General features: G+C 39.6%; 1 protein-coding gene across 1 annotated transcript; it reads right to left on the reverse strand.

The window, feature by feature from the left end:
- Positions 1 to 362: 362 nt before the first annotated feature.
- aebp1b (AE binding protein 1b) lies at positions 363 to 17048 on the reverse strand. Its single transcript, XM_079467919.1, has 22 exons — positions 16761 to 17048; positions 14362 to 14436; positions 14049 to 14258; positions 11949 to 12215; positions 11737 to 11853; positions 11563 to 11655; positions 10351 to 10431; positions 9403 to 9462; positions 8736 to 8819; positions 7452 to 7538; positions 6100 to 6209; positions 5885 to 6024; positions 5649 to 5733; positions 5062 to 5206; positions 4799 to 4887; positions 3745 to 3868; positions 3358 to 3554; positions 3069 to 3248; positions 2288 to 2990; positions 2070 to 2209; positions 1857 to 1956; positions 363 to 1412 (listed from the first exon to the last, which is right to left on the reverse strand). Exons 1-22 carry the CDS (start codon positions 16924 to 16926, stop codon positions 898 to 900), a joined length of 3768 nt encoding a protein of 1255 aa, XP_079324045.1. The 5' UTR covers positions 16927 to 17048; the 3' UTR covers positions 363 to 897.
- Between the last annotated feature and the right edge of the window lie 3704 nt (positions 17049 to 20752).

Here is a 20752-nt window from a genome sequence, read left to right on the forward strand (position 1 = left end):
GAGCCCTGCTTATGGACAACAGTGGATATACTATAAAGTCATTTTAGCTTTTAATGCACATTGCATGCGTAGAGCAGTCGCAGACAAATCTATCATCGCTGTCCTTCCAATACCTCGGATCTCCAAATTCTCAGTGTTTCAGGAAATTGATCAATACTTTTTAAATGATCACTCGTTGTGTTGTCAAAGTGGCCGACTAATTGATTGAATTAATTGATGATTCATGGCAAAATATAAAAATCACCCATCAAGGTTTTAGAAGGACAGCAGCGATAGCCAAATGATCACCTATCAGCTGGATATGGTCTCCGGTGTGCCAACACACCAGAGCTAGACAGAGTAAACCAGGCAGGACACATGTGAATATGTAAACAAGACTTTATTAACTGAAAAGGAAGTGTCCTGCTGGAGACAAATGTCGACCCTGTAGTCTTCAACAAACACCGGTTGCCTTTAATACACGTTGGTTGCTTATATGTGGAAAAGGTAGGTTAATAAAGTCCATTTGGTAACACGACTTCCATTTTCATTCGGTGGGTGTGGTGCGGGTGGTCGTATGTGAAATCTTCATGATTTTTTTGTAGTATAATATATACGTGTAACTATGAGAACGACGAGTGATTGCTTGTTACTTAAAGCTTTGTAACATTTTACATTTTTTCATAATATTGTCAATCATTATTTACTTTCATCTTATGAATTAAAAAGCTTAGTGTCGTTCCAAAAGTGCCCGTTCCAGTTATGCTTCACTTCCCACAATTCTCTGGTTTTAAATGCACCAACGCTTAACACATGTCTTCATTCACCGAAACCTTTCTGGCAACTATGGCCGACTGCACACCATACTGTTCCAAACCAACCAATTTTCGAATAGCATTTTTGATCTGTCGCTTGGTTTTAATAATCGTCTATGCTGTAAGTGTAGTTGTATTCCAGTGCGTCTGTCAAATCAATCTCTTCCGGCTGGGTTGTGTTCTCCTCCTCTTCAGGAGCCCAGAGATCAAACCAGGGTGTGGTGCTCTCTGTGGTTGTTGGAACTGTGGTCGTGGCGATCACAGTAGTGGTGGGCGGCGTCGTTTTGGCAGCCAGCAGCCTCTGTTGCCGCAGGCGGCGGAGTCTGAGCAGCCGTAACCGCCGTAGACGCGCCCGGTTCCCATCGATATCGGAATTACCGCTGTGTCTTCCTCCTCCCCTGTTGCCGTTGCTTAGCAACCGGATGGGCCTGTTGCCGTGGAGAGCCATAATTTGTTTGATGCGGTCCCAGTTTGACTTGCTGAGATCGAAGTTGCACAGGGTCGCACCTGACTCGTACCCTACCACGCACAGACGGGTGGAGGGAGAATAGCCTTCCGCTCTGGCCGTCACACGATACTCGCCGGGGTTCAGAAGTCGCCAGTAGTCACCGGATTCACCTAAAAGTATAAATAGACACGATGCTTTTCGTTTATTTACACTTTTCATTGTTTCGTATTGCTTTTTTTGAGCACTACAGTAGAGCAGTAGACATGGCAGACATCATGAATAGTTTAAATGGTTTACTAGGTCAAATCTATGAATGTTTTAAATTTGATAAATTATGTTTTTTTGAAGAGTAAAGAAAAATTGTAAATTCACTTGCACAAGCGTGTCAAGTATGGGGTCAAGTATTCGCCGAAGAGGTGTGGTTTAAGTCGTTTTTTGAAGGTTGTGAGAGATGTGTAATAACTGAATATGTTTTTGGTTCAATTAAAATTCTAAGTTTAATATTAAATAAATACCTTATTTGGGGGAGCGCAAAGCGATGGACCCTACACAAAGGGGGCCTTACAACGAAACAGATTGAGAACCACTGCTCTAGTCATACAGAAACACCTCACCTGTCCTGACATCATGATTGACTTCCTCCACAGACACTGTGGCGTTGACAATAGGATTCCCCTCTTTATCTCTCACGACACCTTTAATTCCTCGATGCACCTGAGAAAACATGGAACTCAAATGTTAAGCACGGATGTGTCATCAAGAATCTGTTCTGTTCAGACATCATACTTCTGACTGTTTATCACTCCTGTTCATGATATAGATCTCACCTGAGCCATGAAGGTCAGCAGAGCTTCTCTGTTATGCTCCCACTCTCTCAAAAGCTCGCTCTGATGTGGGAACTTATCACAGCCCAGGAAAACCGACAGCTCGAAACAGTTAGTGTGAAGGTAGCTGAAATCATTCATACCTATGAAGAGACAAAAAACGTTATTAAAAATCACAAAAAAAATCGGATTTGAATTCAAGAAATATAAATAATGCTCACTTCCAGGAACGGGCTTCCACTTGGCACGGTTGACGATGCCCGTGCCACCCGTTGGGTCGTCACTATGGCAACCTCCCTGATGGGTGTGACTCATGGTCCGATGAGTGGAGGCGTACGATATGGCCAACCAGCGGAATAAAGACTGGTCCTCAGTAACCCTGATCTCCTCCTCTGGTTCACCTTCTCCATACCCTTCCCTGTAGCCTTCTGAATGTCCTTCTTGATAGCCCTCATGATACCCTTCTGAATGCTCATACCCTCGATTCTCCTCATAATATCCTTGATTCTCCTCACGATAGCCTTGATTCTCCTCCCGATAGCCTTGATGCTCCTCGCGATAGCCTTGATTCTCCTCCCGATAGCCTTGATGCTCCTCGGAATATCCCTGATTCTCATGGTGGTACCCATCATTTTCTTGATGGTACCCATAGGTCTCCTGGTGATAGGGGTTGCTTTCCCTCTGCTGATGATATCCAATGTGAAGGTACGGGTTGGGTTCCTCTTCCTCCTCCTCCTCCTCGTACTGTCGCTTCCGTCGGTGTGCTCTACGGTTCAGCCGCTTCTCTTTCTCCTCAGACTCCTTGGTTAGGCGGCGCATGTCAAAGGGGTACGTCACCAGTCTCTCGCCACCCTGCAGGTTGGCACCAAGCACGAACGGATGGGCCTCCATCCAGGTGATGAGGGCAAGAGTCTCTACCGCAACCTGAGGAGGACACGGTACACAAAGAATTTCATGAAAGAGTTTTGCTCCTGTGATCTGATTGGTCAACGGTTTACGTACCGAGCCATTGCCTGAGAGATAACCCTCAGGGATGGGCACGTGGTGGTTTGGTGTCAGTTTGGGCACCATGCCGGCGTCCTCTGCGTCCCAGAGGATGTTATTTAGGTCTGGAAAGTTCTGGAAGATGTCATGGCCATCATCAGTCCAGTGGCCTAATGTCCAACTGCCCAACTCGGAGCCCTGCAGGACACAGTGATGTTCAGGTAAAAGATGAAATATACTTCGGGTGTTTTTGTGCCTGTGCAGACTTTACTGTCGCTTTTAAGCTTTGTATAAATGCGTTACACACCTTTTCAAAAGCTTTCTCATGGCCGTCAGGATTGACTGAGGGCACCAGATGAATCCTGGTCTCATCCACCAGGCGGCGCACTTGAGGGTTGCCGTCTTTATACTCTTGGCAGAGGTACTGCATGAGCATCAGGAGAAGCTCTCGCCCCAGAGCCTCATTTCCATGAAAACCTGCTGTGTATCTAAACTCTGGCTCTCCTGAGGAAAGATGTTAATCTTTGTATTAAACATCCAATGGAAAATTAAAGTGCTCACATACTTTATTGTTTCTCGTTCTGGGAAATATTACATATTTTTAAACTGTAATATGGTAAAGTGCCGTAATGATCAGATGTGTCTTTATTTTATTTATATAGTGGTACAGTAATACTGTTCTGATGTTCTTCACCTGTTTCATGTTTCCCAGGGTTATCAGTAATCTCCATAGCGTATATCTCTCGACCTTTAAAGCTTTTGCCCAGACTGTAGAATCTGGTGATGTCGGGACACTCATCAGAGACGGATTTCATCACCTGTGTAAACAAGAACAAATGTACAATGTGCTAAAACTAATAATAGACCTTTCGTAACCACATGCTGTAGCAACGGCCTGGAAACCACCATAACGGGGTTTTTTTAAATGGTTTGAATGGAGTCTCAGCACATCGGAGGAATGACGCCTATTAGTCTGGCGACATTGTGAGGTGTTTTGCATGGGGAAGCATGACATCAGCCCCATTCACATTTTGCGTCTTTTATAGTGGACAACGCGGAAGATGTCGATGCGCAACATCGCGACGAAAATAGTTCAACTTTTCCGCATGAGAAAGCAGTGCGGCTCGGTTTTAGGCGTGAAGTTTGAATTGCCCCATAAACAGCCGCAATAAAAATAAAGAGACTATTTAAAAATGATTTAGAGTTTTTCTGATTTTATGGTTTATAGGTACGTGTTAAGGTAAAATGATCATTTTTGTTTCATTCTGTGAACCACTAACAATATTTTTCCTTAATTTAAAATAAAAGTATTGTTTCTTTTGGCATTTATTTGCAGAAAATGAACACAGAAGAAACAGTTCATACTGTAATAACAGAAAATATGCTCTGTATTTTTCAGAGCTCAAATACTGAAAAATCGATTTCACCTTTAAGCAATGTTTTTAGGAAAAGTTTCAATAATGAATTTGTGATAACCTGGTTTTCGTGTGTCTTGTCATGCTGTCAGTCTTTCACGTTGCTGTTGGATGACTTTGTCACTCCTGAGGTTTGATTTTATTAAAATTCAACAAACGCTAGACTGGAATGACCACTATATATCTAGAAATGGTGATTTGAAATGAAACGTTGAAAACGGAATGGTCTCTTCAATTTTCTGTGTCTGTATATTATATTTCTTTAAGAAAATGTAAAAATCCACTTTATTTTTTTGTCATTGTTTTTTTCTGCTGTATTAACTGGTTACATACCTTCTCCATGTCAAGGTAATTGTGATATTTATAGTCCAGGTCATCTCGGGCTGTCACCTCATTCTGACTCTGGTATTGGTTGAGAGAATCTGAGTGTAGTGCAAATATTAATATACAACAGGCATCCCACCAAAAGAGTACTATACTTGGCTTCAATATATCAGCCTTGAGGATATCTGTAATCTAATGTACTAGCAAACTTTTTCAAAATCCTTGCCTTCTGTTGTTTGACTATTGCCAACATCAAACATTGTGTCTCTCACCTGGCACTGGACATCCCAAAACCTCCATTCTCATACACATGGTGCCGTTCCAGCTCTGGGGCAAGATGCGGATGTAGCGAGCCACTTCCGGCTCCATAAACTGAGACAACACTGGCGTGCTTTTATCTGTGTTACCAAAGAACAACTGAACATATATGCAACAAAAAGAGAAAAAATCTGTTATTGTGTATGTAAATGATGTTAAAAGTGGTGTGGTAATATTTTAGTTTTCTATTGACTCTTTCCTCGCCATTGACAAGTAATCTCGTCATTTAAAATCCAACGGTTCCGCCAAAGACGAGTTATTACGACAAACGGTGTTTGTGGTGTTGTACAGCAGGTGACATCTTTGGAAAGAACGTATATATTTCATCTGTTTTTAATAATAATCTTAATCTAATCTGGGCGGAGTCTTTGACAAAATAGCAAATTATGTTAAAATTATGGATTTTTGAAGAAACCTAACCACATTTAAGAGGTGATAAAAAGGGAACAAATAAAAATGCTGGCGCTGACTGGCAATTGTTTTTAAAAGGCTGGCGGGGAAAGAGTTAAGAGGCCTTTTTGGTGTGCATCTGGCAACCAACCCATTCAGTATATCCATCATGAAGAACAGTCCACTCTCTGCTGTCATTACTGAAGGCCACATGATATGAAGACACATAGTCACTCCTGAAACATCAAAACAATGAAGACAACGTTAAGAATGTTGTACCAATTCCTCCAATAAAATGCGACACATATTGGTGTCCAATATACTTTGTACTATTCGAGAATCATTTTATTAACATCAATTTAACCTTAAAAGTATCTAGTTTCTTACTCGATGGGGTCGTCTCGTCCCTGTGTGATGACCCCAGTGAACTCGGTCAGCGTACGAGCATCCAGTTCAATCCAATGGAGCTTCTCTTCAGGGTTAGCACACCACGCCCCACCATTCATATCATCTTCATCTCCAGACGCCTGTTAGATTTACAGGTAAACAATGTTTTTACTTTAATTCATTTGCAGTGAATTCTGCACAATTCATGGATGTACCTGAGTGTTAAGACGAGCTCTGTTTGGCCCAAAGCGATGATGATGAACAGAGGAAGTCAACAGCTGGTCATTGTCTATACGATGAGACTCCATCCCCAGAGGTGGACATACTGACGGAGGCATAACAAACATTTATTGTATACAGACACGAATGAGACCTAGTTTTGTTTTTAACTGTTCAGCTTGTCAATACGTGATAATTATCTTAACTACAGTACATTGGTTTTAATTCTATTGCAAACTTAAAAGTCCCAGTGAAATAAAAAATGACAACGCCTATTTTTTCATGAAATACTGCAGTGTTTATTGTAAATAGTTTATCAATGTGGGTCATTTTCTTTTTAAAATGAATCTTCATATTCTTCGAAATGCACTTTTCTGTCTTGTAGTGACCATCCATTTTAAATGATGTATGTTAGACGGCTTGGGCGGCTTGGGCATACATTAACTCCTCCCCTTCAACTGTCAGTCAAAATGCAACGGCTGTTTTATACATCCAATCGAATTGCAGAGAAAGACGAAAGCCACACCCACTACTTTTCTCATTAGAAATTCCATTTCATTTAGAAATGCGTTAAAATATGGAAGTAAAAACTATCGCAAATTCCGGCACACGGGGAAAAAGTGTTTATTGCTGTTTTCTGGATTAACGTGAATTCATCAAGATGCTCAAAGCTTTTTTCGAAGACTACGTTTAACTGATTTACTTAAAAGTCGTTGTTTTCCAAAAATACGCTTTTAAATATTAAAAGAAAATATTTGAATGTTCCTTCAGCTTTGAGCTTTTCCGTCAAGTAGTCATAATGAAAATCTGGTTACGGTCAAAAACATTAAATTCCTATAAAACTGTATTCAGTCTCAATAGTTCTAGTACTCTTATTCAGGATGTAAAACTCTGATGTCCTTGGTGATATAACTCATCATGTTAAAATCTTAATGTTTTCATAAAGTATAATACAGCTTCTGGCGTTTTGTCAGCATGCTAATCTAATACAGAAACGGCCTGCATTTTTCACTATAACAGTTTTTTACGGCTTGTCTTTCAGAGTAATGTGCGTGAAGAAGACACATTCATGCATCGCTTTCACAAGGAGAACAAGTTTTCTCTGAAAAGAACCAGCTGTGGAACCGGAGAATGGATTCGTGGAACGTATTGGGCTGATCTGCAGCTAGAACTGAACTATTCGGTTACCTGTAGCTTTGTTATGACTAAGTATGACATATATTTCAAATAATCAGAATACTTTCAATATCAAACACGACTACAGACTGAACTGCGATTGTACAGAGAAATGTGATGGTGAATGTATCCTACGTTATCAATATTGTAAGGAAAAGCGTACACCACTCACTCTTGGGCTCTTTGTACACACGTGGTGGAGGTCTTTTTCTCCTGATTTCCTCTTCTTCCTCTACATCATACAATTTGGGTACTCTTTCTGAGGAGAAAACTTGCACATTTATACTCGCGGAAAGAATCACGATAAGAACCTTTGAGGCGAAACATGCACATTCGATATCAGATTTCTTGCTAAATGTCTGACTAACGTTTCATTTTGGAATCTCTTTATAACCCGGATGAGGGAGAATTCAATCACATTACTGTTACTGCAAGATAACAGCTTGCCATACATTCCCCAAGCAATCTTGTCATGGTGTACATGCCAGGAAATGCACAACTTGAATGACCATTTCATTTGGAATCCACATAACATTTAATTGAAGTCCTTTTACACGAATGTGACCACATTTCTGCCTTTAAATGTGTTACAATCCATTAGCCTAAAGTCAGCATGTAGTAAAAGATATTTAATGTTTTGTTGATCCTGAAACGTTCCTTGAATCTTATTCCTGTGTTTAATCAGTTCAGGTTCTCTGTCCCACTTAGATAAATGCAAAGGATTTTGCCAATAAGAAACGAGACATTCCTAAAGAAATCTGTTTGCAGTAGTTTATGGGAATGTGGTCAGAGATTTTTAATAAATGCAACTGAACTGAAGAAAGAAACGAATCCAAGACAAAACAGGAAGACAAACACTCAGACAGAGATGTGGAAAAACATATCTATGACAGAATTGAAACACGGGACGTTAGAGAGACCTGCAGGGGAGTTTACATTTGGAGGACTGTGCCAATGTTAGTCAAGCAAATGCATTGGAAGTTATGTACAGGCAGCCAGATGTTATTGCCCTGACAGTGTGATCATACTTGCACATGAGAAAAAACTGGACATGAAATGTGAATTTGAAATATTTTTACCGAATGCAGACCTTCCACGAGGAAAAGCCGTATACTTTCCGTTTTAAGGGAAGAAATGACATGCAAATGTCACGAACAGGCCATTTGGTTGAATCATTTGTAAATATAATGACATATATGTTATTAAAAGCCATATTTATTTTTCATTTGTCACAAAAACCTGTCAAAATGGTTTGCTGCATCCGGGTTAGTGTGTGTTATTAGTTTTGAGAGGTTGTTATCTGGGAATAACGAACTTGCGAATGTCGCGGCTGGCCAATCAGAATCAAGCAATCCAACAATCCGTGTAATAAAACTCAATAACAAAAATGTATTTTAGATCAGCTCATCTATAGCCAACATTCAAAAATAATGACAATGGCTGAAACACACTGTACCTCTCTCCTCCTCCTCTATTCTCGCTCTTTCTCTTTCTCTTTCCTCTTGTTCTATTCTCTCTTTCTCCTCTTCAAGCTTGTTTTCTGTTGGTAAAATTTAGCACACAATGACATTTAATGTTACAGATTATTCACACATGTCCAAAATGTCTAGATTGTCTATTTCTAGGTCACTAACAAAAATACGTTCTCAATGTTAAACATGTTACATGTTTTGTAGCAAAAGTCAGATTTTTGTTTATGTTGACACACAAGATCCTCTTTGGATCATTCTCAAATCAGGCTTTGTACACAAAGTTCATGACATTAAAGGGAAAAGGGGCACCAAATGCCAAAATGATAACTTATACATAATCATCATAACATCCATTTGAAAATGCTAATTAAAAGCATATACAGTATATAACATACTAATATATTTTCTCTGAACACTGAATAGCGAGGGTTTTTCTCTCAGTTTTGTTTCAAATACTTCAAAAGCACCACACGAACAACACACAACTGTGATTTGATCTGCTCTTTTGTCTTTTGTAAGGATGTATTCCCACGTCTTCATTACTTTGTGACTGTATGTTCGAGATTTTACTTCATTTGAAATGATCAGCACGAGTTCTTTATTGTTCTATATTCATAATGAAGGAATAAAGAAAAGTATACAGTACTGTACCATGTCCATAGTCATATTCTTCATACCAGTTGTTCTCAAATACAGGGACGGTGGGCTCCGCTGTGACACAGGAAAACACGTGAATGATGAATAAATGTTGGATTATTAAAGTAACAGTTTACTCCCAAAAATGACACTCTTAAAAAGGTGCTACAGGTGGTGGAAAACCTATTTTTGACTCCTTAAAGAACCATTCGTTCAAAGGTTCACATGAGAACCCTTTCTGTACCTTTTCCAAGTTTCCGTGGATATTCAAGTAAAGATTTCATCGACATTGCAGCCAAAAATGGCTATTGTGAAGCATCTTTATTGTGAAGTATGTTTATTTTATGATGTGTCAGTGATTTTAAGTGCCACGCAGTAAACAATCAATCCATTCCAGTTCCACACAATAGCTTGAAACAGACTGAATTATAGGCCTATATTATACCTATGGGTGTTTTTCCACTGAGTTGGAACCCAATGTTTATTTTTGGGTTCTGTTCCTTTAAGGCCGTTGGCTTTGTTACTTTAATACTGAGTTGTTTGGATGAATCTGTATCACTGAGAGTAAGTTTAATGACTTATAAAGTGTTTGCTCATTGTCTGTCGTAGTTGCGCTGCTGTTCTTTACAACTACCACACTAGACATTTTGGGTTTTATGTATATAGTAAAACAGCATCTTTCATGAGGTGGTGTATATCGTGTTAAAAAGTTCTATTCGATTTGGTTAACACCACTTCACAGGGTGTTTCAATTCACTCTTTTGGAACGACAAATATACAAATAAAACATGTAAAGAAAGACATTAAAAAAACCACCGTGCATTTTAACTTCTGCTTTTGAACTATATTAACCATTACAAATGACATTAAAAATCTGCCTTCACGGGTAGTCAAACAACAGAGAGATAAAAGCAGAGATAAAAGATTTGATTCATGTAATAATTTCTGTATTTCTGGCCTTACCTGTGGTACTGTAATGCCAGTTATCATCCGTTGAGCTGACCTCTTTACCATCAGGGAAAGGCAGGTTTTCTGCCTCCTCGTCTGTTGACAAAACAGTAATACACTGGGTTGTATTACAAAAGGTAGGGATTCAAATCTAAAATATGTAGGTTGAGTCAAAACAAGGTCTGTAAGTCAAACAACATGGTCGAATAATACATGGTCGATGTGTCAATTTACTGATAAAAATAAAACCACATATCTTTGATACATGCTGTATGCATTTCATTGCTTTCAAATTAAATTAGATTTTGTGCAAAGGGATGAAAAAATTCCTCACTCCCATCATTCCCATGATTCAACTTCCTGCCAGTTTAAAACCTCAAATATTATTGTGATAGATAAGAGCATTGAATAGACACTAGATAATGTGGTCTTAAAATTCACTCGATGGCTCATTTTAAGATTGGTCTCCAGTCACGTTTGTCATTAGACTCATGGACACATGTTTTTGTCTACTGTAGGATTAGTCAGCCGGCGGCCAAATTCCAACCATCTTCACCTGGCCCGCGTTAACATTTCAAATAAATGGAGAGACTTTAAATAAAGCGATTTGATGGGTCTGTCCAAGAAACGTAATATTATTTACAACGGTATAATCGGCAATCCACAGGCACCTATGTACACGTGATAGGTCGCATTCCAAAACGCGTCTTGTGCCCTTGAAAGTAACGGCAGGAAGGGTCGTGAACTGTTGTCTCGGATAAGGAAAAAACTATGTTGTTTTTATTACCGCATTCATGTATGATTTAAACAGCTATATTTATGAAAAACAGCTGTCCATCTCTTTCCAGAACTTGCACTTCAAACGATCTGCCCTTCTTAATGCGTGGGACACATAAATGCTATTGATCGAAGATGCGGTTACTTTCTTGCACAGACCAATTGATTCGCTATATAAGACGTCGTGTTTAACTTTTGTGCAGAATGTCTAGCGTTTTTGGCTTTTATTAATTTGACTTTCACTTTCCCGGCGTCCTATTTAGACTTTTGGAATCTGGCTCTCAAAGAAAAGTAGTTAAGACCCCCGGTCTACTCACAAATGCAAAGTGATCATTGTCACATCTCACTTTTTTCAGCACAAGCCCACATTCTAAAACACTGTTCCGAGACAAAAGTAATATAACTTTGATACGTTTAAAAATATTAAATAAACCATAATAGAATTCTTACATTTGGCTTCCCAGTAGTCATCATCGTAATGGCGAACAGTAGGTCCAGGAGTCGTAGATACAGGCTCATCCACCTTCCAATAGTCATCGTCTTCTAACAAAGGCAATGCAGTGGTGGACATATTTGTTAATAATAATTATTTAAATGTTATTCATTACCAGATATTAAGATCACCTGAGTCAGGATAAGGTTGTGGGAAATCATCTGTGTCAGGAGGAAAATCTGTTGGGAATTCTGTGGATTTCTCCGTTGTGGGCTGAGTGGTTATAGCCGTCGTTGTCTCAGTATATACTATGGACATCAATGAGTGATCGTAAGTGAAAAATGATCTTATTCGAGTGTTGTACTAAAAAAAACATGCTGTAAGATCTGAATGGTTTTCTAACCTTCGTCCCAGTATTGGTCAGGTTCAGGATCATAAAAGTCATCATAGTCAAGGATTGGTTGAGTGGTTGTGGGGGCCACAGTAGTGGTGGTGGTTGTAGTAGTGGTGATGATCTCCTCCTTCTTGCCTTTCTTCTTCCCTCCCTTGGGCTTTTTCTCACCCTTGGGTTTCTTGGTGGGCTTGGGAGCTTTGGGTTTCTTGGTGGGCTTTGGCTCTTTCTGTCTTTTCCCTCTACCCTCTCTCTCCGATTCTCTCCGTATTCTCTTTACTTAAGGGACAGATAAAGGGAAAAATGATATGAAAGATATGATGAATTGTAGCGTACTGTAAGAGAGACTGTAGTCTAATCCCCCAATCTGAGACTATAATCACAGGTTAAGTGAGGGATAGTTGAAGGTTATACTGTGGTTACCACCCACAGTCAACTGTCTCGTGCACATTTCACACAAAACTAGTGAAGATTTCCTGAAAAAATGTCAAACTGCAAGCTGAACTAAAATGTTTTACTTTTTAAAGTTGTTTGAACCTGTAAAAATTGTGTGTTTATTTAAATACGAGGGGTTGTTATCAACCAATGGTTGGCTCAAATATGAAAATTTTCAAGGTTTATTTCACCCAATGGTTTAGCTTGTTCACACTTGATCTAACCATGGATTGAAACGACTCAGAACTTTTTCAGAGTTTCTGTTTTTAATTTTTTCATTCATAGTTTTTTTATTTAGTTTATTCCTATATGGAGCATTTCTTACCATCTTAAGAAACAAGGTTGAAACTATAAGACGTTTTACTGCAGTTCATCCTCAGTTTAACATGATTTACAAGAGTGGGGAGTACAGTTTGACTACTGCTGAGTCTAATAACTTACACCTGAAAGCTTTAAGGAAGAGTAACGGCTGTTTTAAAGAGGTCATAACCGTATTTCACAGCTAAAACACACACACACATTTAAAAAAATGGGGTCAGATTGTGACAAAAACAAAAAACAAAAGAAACATTTAGAAGTATTCTCAAAGCTTGTGAATGCAGGAAACAGAGCGTGTCTTTCCAAACGTCCTGCCAAGTTCTGTTTATTAGAGCTGCTTAGTAAAATGCAAATATTCATTGGCAGTTTAGGGAAACAACCACACCAATTGAATGAATCATCCATTTCTGGTTATCTTAAAGGGGCAGTATACGCGAAAATAAAAATTCTCTCATCATTTCCTCACCTTCGAGTTGTTCCAAATCTGTATCAATGTCTTTGTTTTGATTAACACAGAGAAATATATTTGGAAGAATGCTCATAACCAAACAGTTATTGGCCACCATTGACTACCATAGCAGGGGAAATAACAATGTTAGTCAATAGTGCCCAGAACCGTTTGCTTTCCTACATTCTTTTGTGTTCAATAGAACAAAGAAATGTATACAGATTTGGAACAACTCGAGGGTGAGTGAATAAAGACAAAACGAATATTTTTATGTGAACTGTTCCTTTAAGTCTGTTTTGTTCCAATGCAAAACTGACATAGACTTCTACATCAGCCAACCCTTGGACTCCACCATGAAAGCGCAAGAGTGGAATACAGTACGTCTACCAGGATGTCTGGCTACAATTTTCCAACACACTGTTCCTTTATTCCATGATTTCCATGCATTTATGTGTATACATGCTTACCGTGTGAAAACAAAGCACATTAAAGGATAGTCCACCCAAAAATGGAAATTCTGTCGCCACTTTCTCACCTTCAGGTTGTTCCAAACCTGTGTACATTTATTTGTTCTGATGAACATAAAGAAAGACTTTCGCAAAAATGTTAGCAACTGACATTTCTGGGACATCATTGACATAGTAGGAAAACTGATTGTATATTTTTTTTGTTCTGTATTTTGGAGAATTTAGGACAGCAAACCGTTCTAGTACACTTTTGACTAGCATTTCGATTTTTCCTACTATGAAATAATGTTTAAAATAGTTCAGTATTTTAGTTTAAAACACTGAGCTCATAATGTTCCATAAATCTTTCCAGCACCGACTAGACTTCAGTTCCTGTCACAATATTTGGGATTACAGTGCATTTAAATAATTCGTTGAGAAAACTAATGAACAGTAAACACTTACAAAGAATTTCGAGCTTAGCTGTGGCTAGTGATTCTGTGTCTCTGTTTCTCGCCACACATTTGTACATCCCAGCATCCTTCAAATCGGCATTGCGAACAACGAGCCTGGATAATGATTTTCCATGTTTGTGCACCCTGAGGTTCTTATTGTTTCCTAAAAGCTTCCCACCATCAGGAGAAAACCAGTTGATCTCCTCTACATCTCCAACAACTGGATCGGGAAGACATGGAATTGACAGCTTAACAGGGTCAATTTACCAATACATTGAAATGATTTTAACTTTTTGTGGTTAACCTAAGAGTTACGATCTCACCTCTGCACAATAATGCTTTGTGCTGACCGACTTCAATCTCTGCATAGGCCGGAATGATCTTTACTTGCAGCTTGCCTAGAGGAACATAACAACAAATGACTTTTTACAACAACAAATGACTCAGTCTTTCACATTGCTGGATGACTTCATGTCACTCCTGAAGTTTGATTTTGGTGAATTTCAACAGACACTGGACTGGAATGGCACCATGAATATGCAAATTGAATGAAAATTCAGAATGGTCTCTAAATTGTTTGCACGGCTGTATATACACACACAGAGAGAGAGAGAGAGAGAGAGAGAGAGAGAGAGACACAGACAGTCCTATATTCTAAAGTTCATAGTCCTCATATGTTTACACAGACGTTCTGGCAATTGAAACTCATCCTGTCCCGTCTCAACAGGGCAGTTTCACATTTTAGCAACATTCCTCCCTGTTGCTGTGAAATCCTTCCCCACACAGAGCTTCAGCACAATGCCAATCCTCGGGAGACCAAGTGCAATCTACCAAACGTTTACTCAATCTGTTTACTTTAGCTTTAGCTGTCAATCAGCACGGTCCGGGAAGAGGGGAAGTGTCAATGCAGGACAATTATTAGCCATTTTCGCCGATTTTGGGGACAAAACAATGGAAGTGCAAAGGACACACGTTTGATTTAAACGTATATACGAGCACAATGACCAAACATGTTAGCTATGACCAAAATAGGACAGATGCAAATTTGAGTAAGTTTCTTTTAATGTACATAATGCTCAAATCATTTTCAAATTCTTTTTCTTTTCTGAGTATATTAGTATCTGACCTTTAGGTCCCATTACCCAGAAACTGCCCATGGTCAGCTCAGTAACTGCCCGATGCAAAGTGCACACAAAACTGGAAAGTTCTGGAAAGCTTTTATCTGATGATTCGAAGAAACGTTTGGGACTAAGGGCACACATGGTCGATATCAGTCCACCTAAAAACAAAACTAATTCATCACAGGAGAACCAGGGTAACTAGATTTCCACATCAGTCCGTGTCTATGGCACAGTCTGCATTTACTGTACATTTAGATGAGCAGAAATAATTGTTTCAGTATTTGCAAAGCCTGTCGAGTCATTTTTTAATTATTTTTTTGGCATTTTTGTGCCATGATGTATTTTACACAATCTCCTAAACACTGCATAAAAACCAAACACAGTCTCTGTTAGTCAGATGGCATCTTGCTGCCTTCAGGGCTGGTGTTGGACATAATGCGCTGCAACGTGAACCAGAGCTTTTGCCGTTGAGTCGAAGGTCTGGCTATGCGATTTATCAAGATGTTTTCAACATCTGGCCTATTTAAGCTTGGCATTCAGACCGAGAGTACTAGCACATCCGATCTATCAGCACTGGTGCTTAAGTCTGATCTAGCTTCACGTTGAAAATACTGCTACTTCACGGGCACGAGCATTTCATTCTTCCTTTTCTTTAACCTGGTTGAAATTAAGGTTATTTCTGCTCATCCGAAGTCATTTCATCTCCCTCATGTCACATGTCTCAAACACAAAAGAAGATATTTTGAGAAATGTCTCAATTGGTCTGTGTCCATATAATGGAAGTATAGTAAGGAGTCATATACAGATACCAAGCTATGCTTTCCTTTGGCTCAGTGGTTAAAACATGGCGATAGCAACGTAAAAGTCATGGGTTCGATCCCACATGGATGGGTGCACATAGTCAGAAACAAATGTATAATGCAATGTAAGTCGCCATGGATAAAAGCGTCTGCCAAATGCGTAAATGTAAATACAGATTCTGAGGGTGAATAATTGACACGTTTTATATTTTGGTGAACTATCTCTTTAGCTTTTGACAAGTTTGTTTCAAATCGATCAGTTCATGTGTTCGATCGGAATGAACCCATGAATGTGGCATCACCAGTCATGATATGCCATGTTTGCCAGCTAAGGCATATGTGAGGGAAAACAGCAAAATGTAACCTAGATAGGGAGTGCCCAATAAATGTAAATCCATTCTGCATGAGAATGAAACCATGTTCAAATTAGGTGTCTGGTTTTCTCATTACCAAGCCATTTCAGTGGCATCCGCATATAAGGGAAAACGTGTGTTATTAAATAAGAAAACCCTGCTATTAACCATATTTTCCAATCCCTAGAAAAACCTCAGTAACATTACTCTTAAATCCTCTTTCCCATACATATCCAATCCATTCTTCAAGCAAAGCAAGTTTTCCCTTTTCCAGCTGAATATTAATTCTCAGACGTGGCTTCTCCAAGTGCAGGTGCTGCTGCTTTCCGTAGAGATGTCATTGACTTTGATAACTAAGTGCCAACTTCAAATGCAAATCCAAAACGAATCACACTAGCACTTGGTTTACCGTTACACAACAGCAAATATTAAAAGCATTTTCTTGTACCTGCTTCTTTGTTGTCCTCCGAACGCCGCTCCGTGGTTCTGACCTCAGACTGACCGTCTGCTTTATCCGGGTCTGTCAGTCCGTTTACAGACACTCCAGAAACGTGCGTCCAGCAGTGAGCCAGCAGGGACAGGCAGAGAACTGACAGCGCTGCCTGGTCCCTCATGATGGCTTATTGACGGTATCCCACAGGAGGAGATCCACAGATCCACAGGCTGGGTGTGTGGAAGCACAGAGAAGAGACAGACAGGCGATGGAGCGTGCGTGTATGAGAGAGAGAGAAGGGGTGTGGGGACGAGGGAGGGAGGGAGATAGATATGAGAAACTTGTATGGAGGAGTTCTTAATATCACTCAAACTGATCTGAAGAAGCTATTTTGAAGGAACTTTAGTCATGTGGTGTCCTAGTTCTGATGCTTTGGAACTGAGACAGATGCAGTCAGCTGAGTAAACAGAGTCGAGTGGAGGAAACGCGTCTCCAAGAGGTGTGACATGAGACAACTTAAAGACATAAACAGTGGGGTCCAAAAAGATGGGAGAGCACGAGTGAAATGGAAAAGTAATGTGGCTTGAACCTTACCAAAACAGTTTTATGCACTTTATCTCCACGGCTGAAGCTGAAAATCGAATCACACCAATAAATGAGAGGTGTGGGGAATACGAGCGTGTGCTGGCAGACCGTGGGAGGGGACAAATGATGAAGAATTACAAAATGAAAGAGGAAAGAGCCAGAAGCTGAAGTAGAAATTAAAAGGAAAAACCTCAAGAAGTGTCCCTTTGGTTCTATACATGTTTAATCGCCTGCTCCCCACATATGGTAACTAAAGATTTTTTTTGACAATTTCTTTTTCCCCCGCTTGTTTTCATTTATTTTGTATTGCTCTTAATATTTTAAAGGGACAGTTCACCCAAAAACGAAAAATCATGTCATCATTTACTCACCCTCGAGTTGCATCACACCTAAATAACATGTATTTTACACCGTGCACAAAAAAGATTTTCTGAAAACTTTGAAAAGTAGTTTGTAAACTACAGATCATGGGGCTCCATTGGCTCCTATAGTTGGAAAGGAAACTACTATGGTAGTCAATGGTGCCCCAGAACTGTTTGGTTTCCGAATGCTTCAAAATATATTGTTTTCAACCGAGCAAAGACATTTATAAAGATTTATAAAGATTGGAAACAACTGAAGGGTGAGTAAATGAAGTCCCTTTAAGTCATATTGCTTGTCAAGTACTGGTAATGTATCGATTTAAGCATTTTTAGACATTTGTGCTGAAATACAAGACAAAATTACACAAGACAAAGTACGACATGAATTTATTTAAGTGTATCTTTCCTGTCAGAAAATTCCTTCCACTTTTCCTAATGGAAACTAACGTAACTAACTTATGTAATTTCCCCATGGTGGCAAGGAAGCAATGGAAAAGACACCACATAGCTCAATAAACCCCCAACACACATGCTCTTCCTGGACCTGCTCTCCTGACCAATAAAGTATCCATTCAACCAACAAATAGTCACTTGCATGGTCTTGGTTTAGGAAGAGAAAGATAGTTTTAGATGATTCACCTCACTAATATCATTCATAGAAACATTAAAGAAGTTGAGCAATCGTTGCGTCTCTCGTGTATTGCGACAAATTTTGTTCTGTATAAACCCATCTGCCATTGTGGTGAATGAAAAACACGAACGGCATCTCTGCACAGACACTGAACCGGGTGATCGCAAGGTGACCTGCAATGAACCAAATCTGCAGACCCCATGGATACTGGGAGGAATGGGGGAGGGACGGAAGAAAAAGATTTGGGGGAGAATGAGGTGAGGAGGGAGAAACTGTTATAAAAGTGCAGACAGTGGGAAAAGAGCGAATAAAGCAGAGAGGGGGAGGGCAAGACGCCGAACTACAGTCGAGAGAGCAAGAGAGAAAGAAATAAAACTCGAGGAGAAGAGGGAGGGGCGTATTAGCCAGAAGGCTCCCAAGATACAGACGGGGACCAGATTGAAATGCTCAAGTTTTGAGTGTTGTTTAGCATAACATTGGCTTGCTTACTGGAATAAATAGAGACCTCTCTTACTCACCCACTGTGATATTCTCATATTCATCTTCATAGAGAAGATAAAGAACGCCGGAAATTCAACAAAACGGCATATAGAGGCAACATTTCTAAAAGCTTAATCATGGAAATGTCTGTGTTTTCAAACTCATGTTTTCACAGAAACACAGATGGACGGCACCACCGCAGAGTGAAAGGGTATCGGGTCTGCATCAGGTCGGAAAGACCGAGGACAGCATGCTGATCAATCAAAGACCTGCTTTGTGAAATTACAAAGAGATATCTGTAAAATAGCTTGATCTTTTGTGAGATAAATATCTTCTGCTGTCCTTTTTTGTGCATCTTAAGGTGAAAATAAGTTGGAGGTCATGTTTTGACCACTGAACACAAAATGACAGATATATGTAAAGGAATAGTTCACCCAAACATAAAATATTGATATTTGTAAGAATGTTAGCAACTGAGTTTTCTGGGGCACCATTGACTAGAAAAATATCAAATGATAGTCCAAGGTGCCCCAGAACAGTTTGGCTTCCCAAATCTTTTGGTAATTCTACGGCGGTCAATGGTGCCCTAGGAATCTCAGTTGCTAACATTCTTTCAAATACCTTTCTTTGTGTTCAACCGTTCAACAAAACGACTTAAGGGTGAGTTTCATTTCTGGGTGAACTATCCCTTTAAAAGGAACCCCCCCCCAAAATTCATCATCACTCACCTTCATATTGCTTCAAACCTTCTTCTTTATCCAACACAAGTTGCTGTTACATGAAAAATAACAATAATAATAAATTATATTTTTTTTTATAAAAAAATAATAAAGTTCTCTCTGATCTTTCTGAACTTCAAAGTTTTATACACAAATTAAGACGAACAATGAGGTTCTTTCCATTGCTTCATTTCTATTGGGTCCAGACTCCTTCTGAGTTTACACAGAGATTTAATTCTCCTGTGTGATTTTCTCTGCCCGGCTGTTAAAATGGCACATCGTGCTTTACAAACGGCAGTAGCTGCTGTAAATGTTTAAGCACAGGGAACGCTTTCCATATTCTGAATGGTGTAACAAAGTAACAATAAAACACAATTCAAACTAGCACAACAGTATCCAACTATGTTGTTGTATGAAGTCATTGCGCGCCTTTTCATCCAGACAGAATGTCATCTGGCACAAGCGTTTCCAGCAGAGAGGAGCTCTTCAGTCTAGCCAGAACCAGACATCAGTCTTCTGGAACTAAAAGCCAGTTGTGTAAACGATTTGCTATTTAAAAGATTTGAGATGTTTGTAGAACTCGCTAATGTTAACCTGTATTAAACTACGGTGTTAACTCTCAGCGAGAAGGGGAATGCGGATTGACCACAGCTAAAAACCGATGAATGGGTTAATGTGGTCATTGCGATTTCAGAAAGATTTTTACAAAAGATAACAGATAAAATACAAATTTTTTCTTCAAAACCACACAAGACAGACCGGGTGAGAGCTTATGCTGTCTTTAAATGAGCAAGGATAACATGCGTTACAGATAAAACGCACTTCTTCTGCTGTAGGGGGAAAACGTCTCCACAGAACCATTGAGTTGAATCTGTTCTTGCTTTTTGTGTTGAGATCGTCTTGCTCTTCACAAAGAGGGCCAGATGTTTGTCCTGATTCAGACATTCCTGGACGAGTCAGCAGACTTGCTTTAAATCGAGTCCTGAGAGATCAGTCTGGATGTGACTCAGTGGCAGGGGGACAGCATCAGCGTCAGGATGCCAAAGCAGCAGGTTTGCATTTGATGCGTCAGCCAGGGCCGTGCAGGCCAAACCTCTCAAAGATCCTCAGAGGAGCTGCATTCACTTAATTACAGGGGAAAACATCAGACTTAATCAAGAAGGTGCCAAATAAAGTTCATCATCTACTTCTTACAGGTTTCAATATATGAAAGACATAAGGAAATGCGAT

The sequence above is a fragment of the Barbatula barbatula genome (genome assembly GCF_947034865.1).
Source record: "Barbatula barbatula genome assembly, chromosome: 11".
Lineage (NCBI taxonomy): Eukaryota > Metazoa > Chordata > Actinopteri > Cypriniformes > Nemacheilidae > Barbatula > Barbatula barbatula.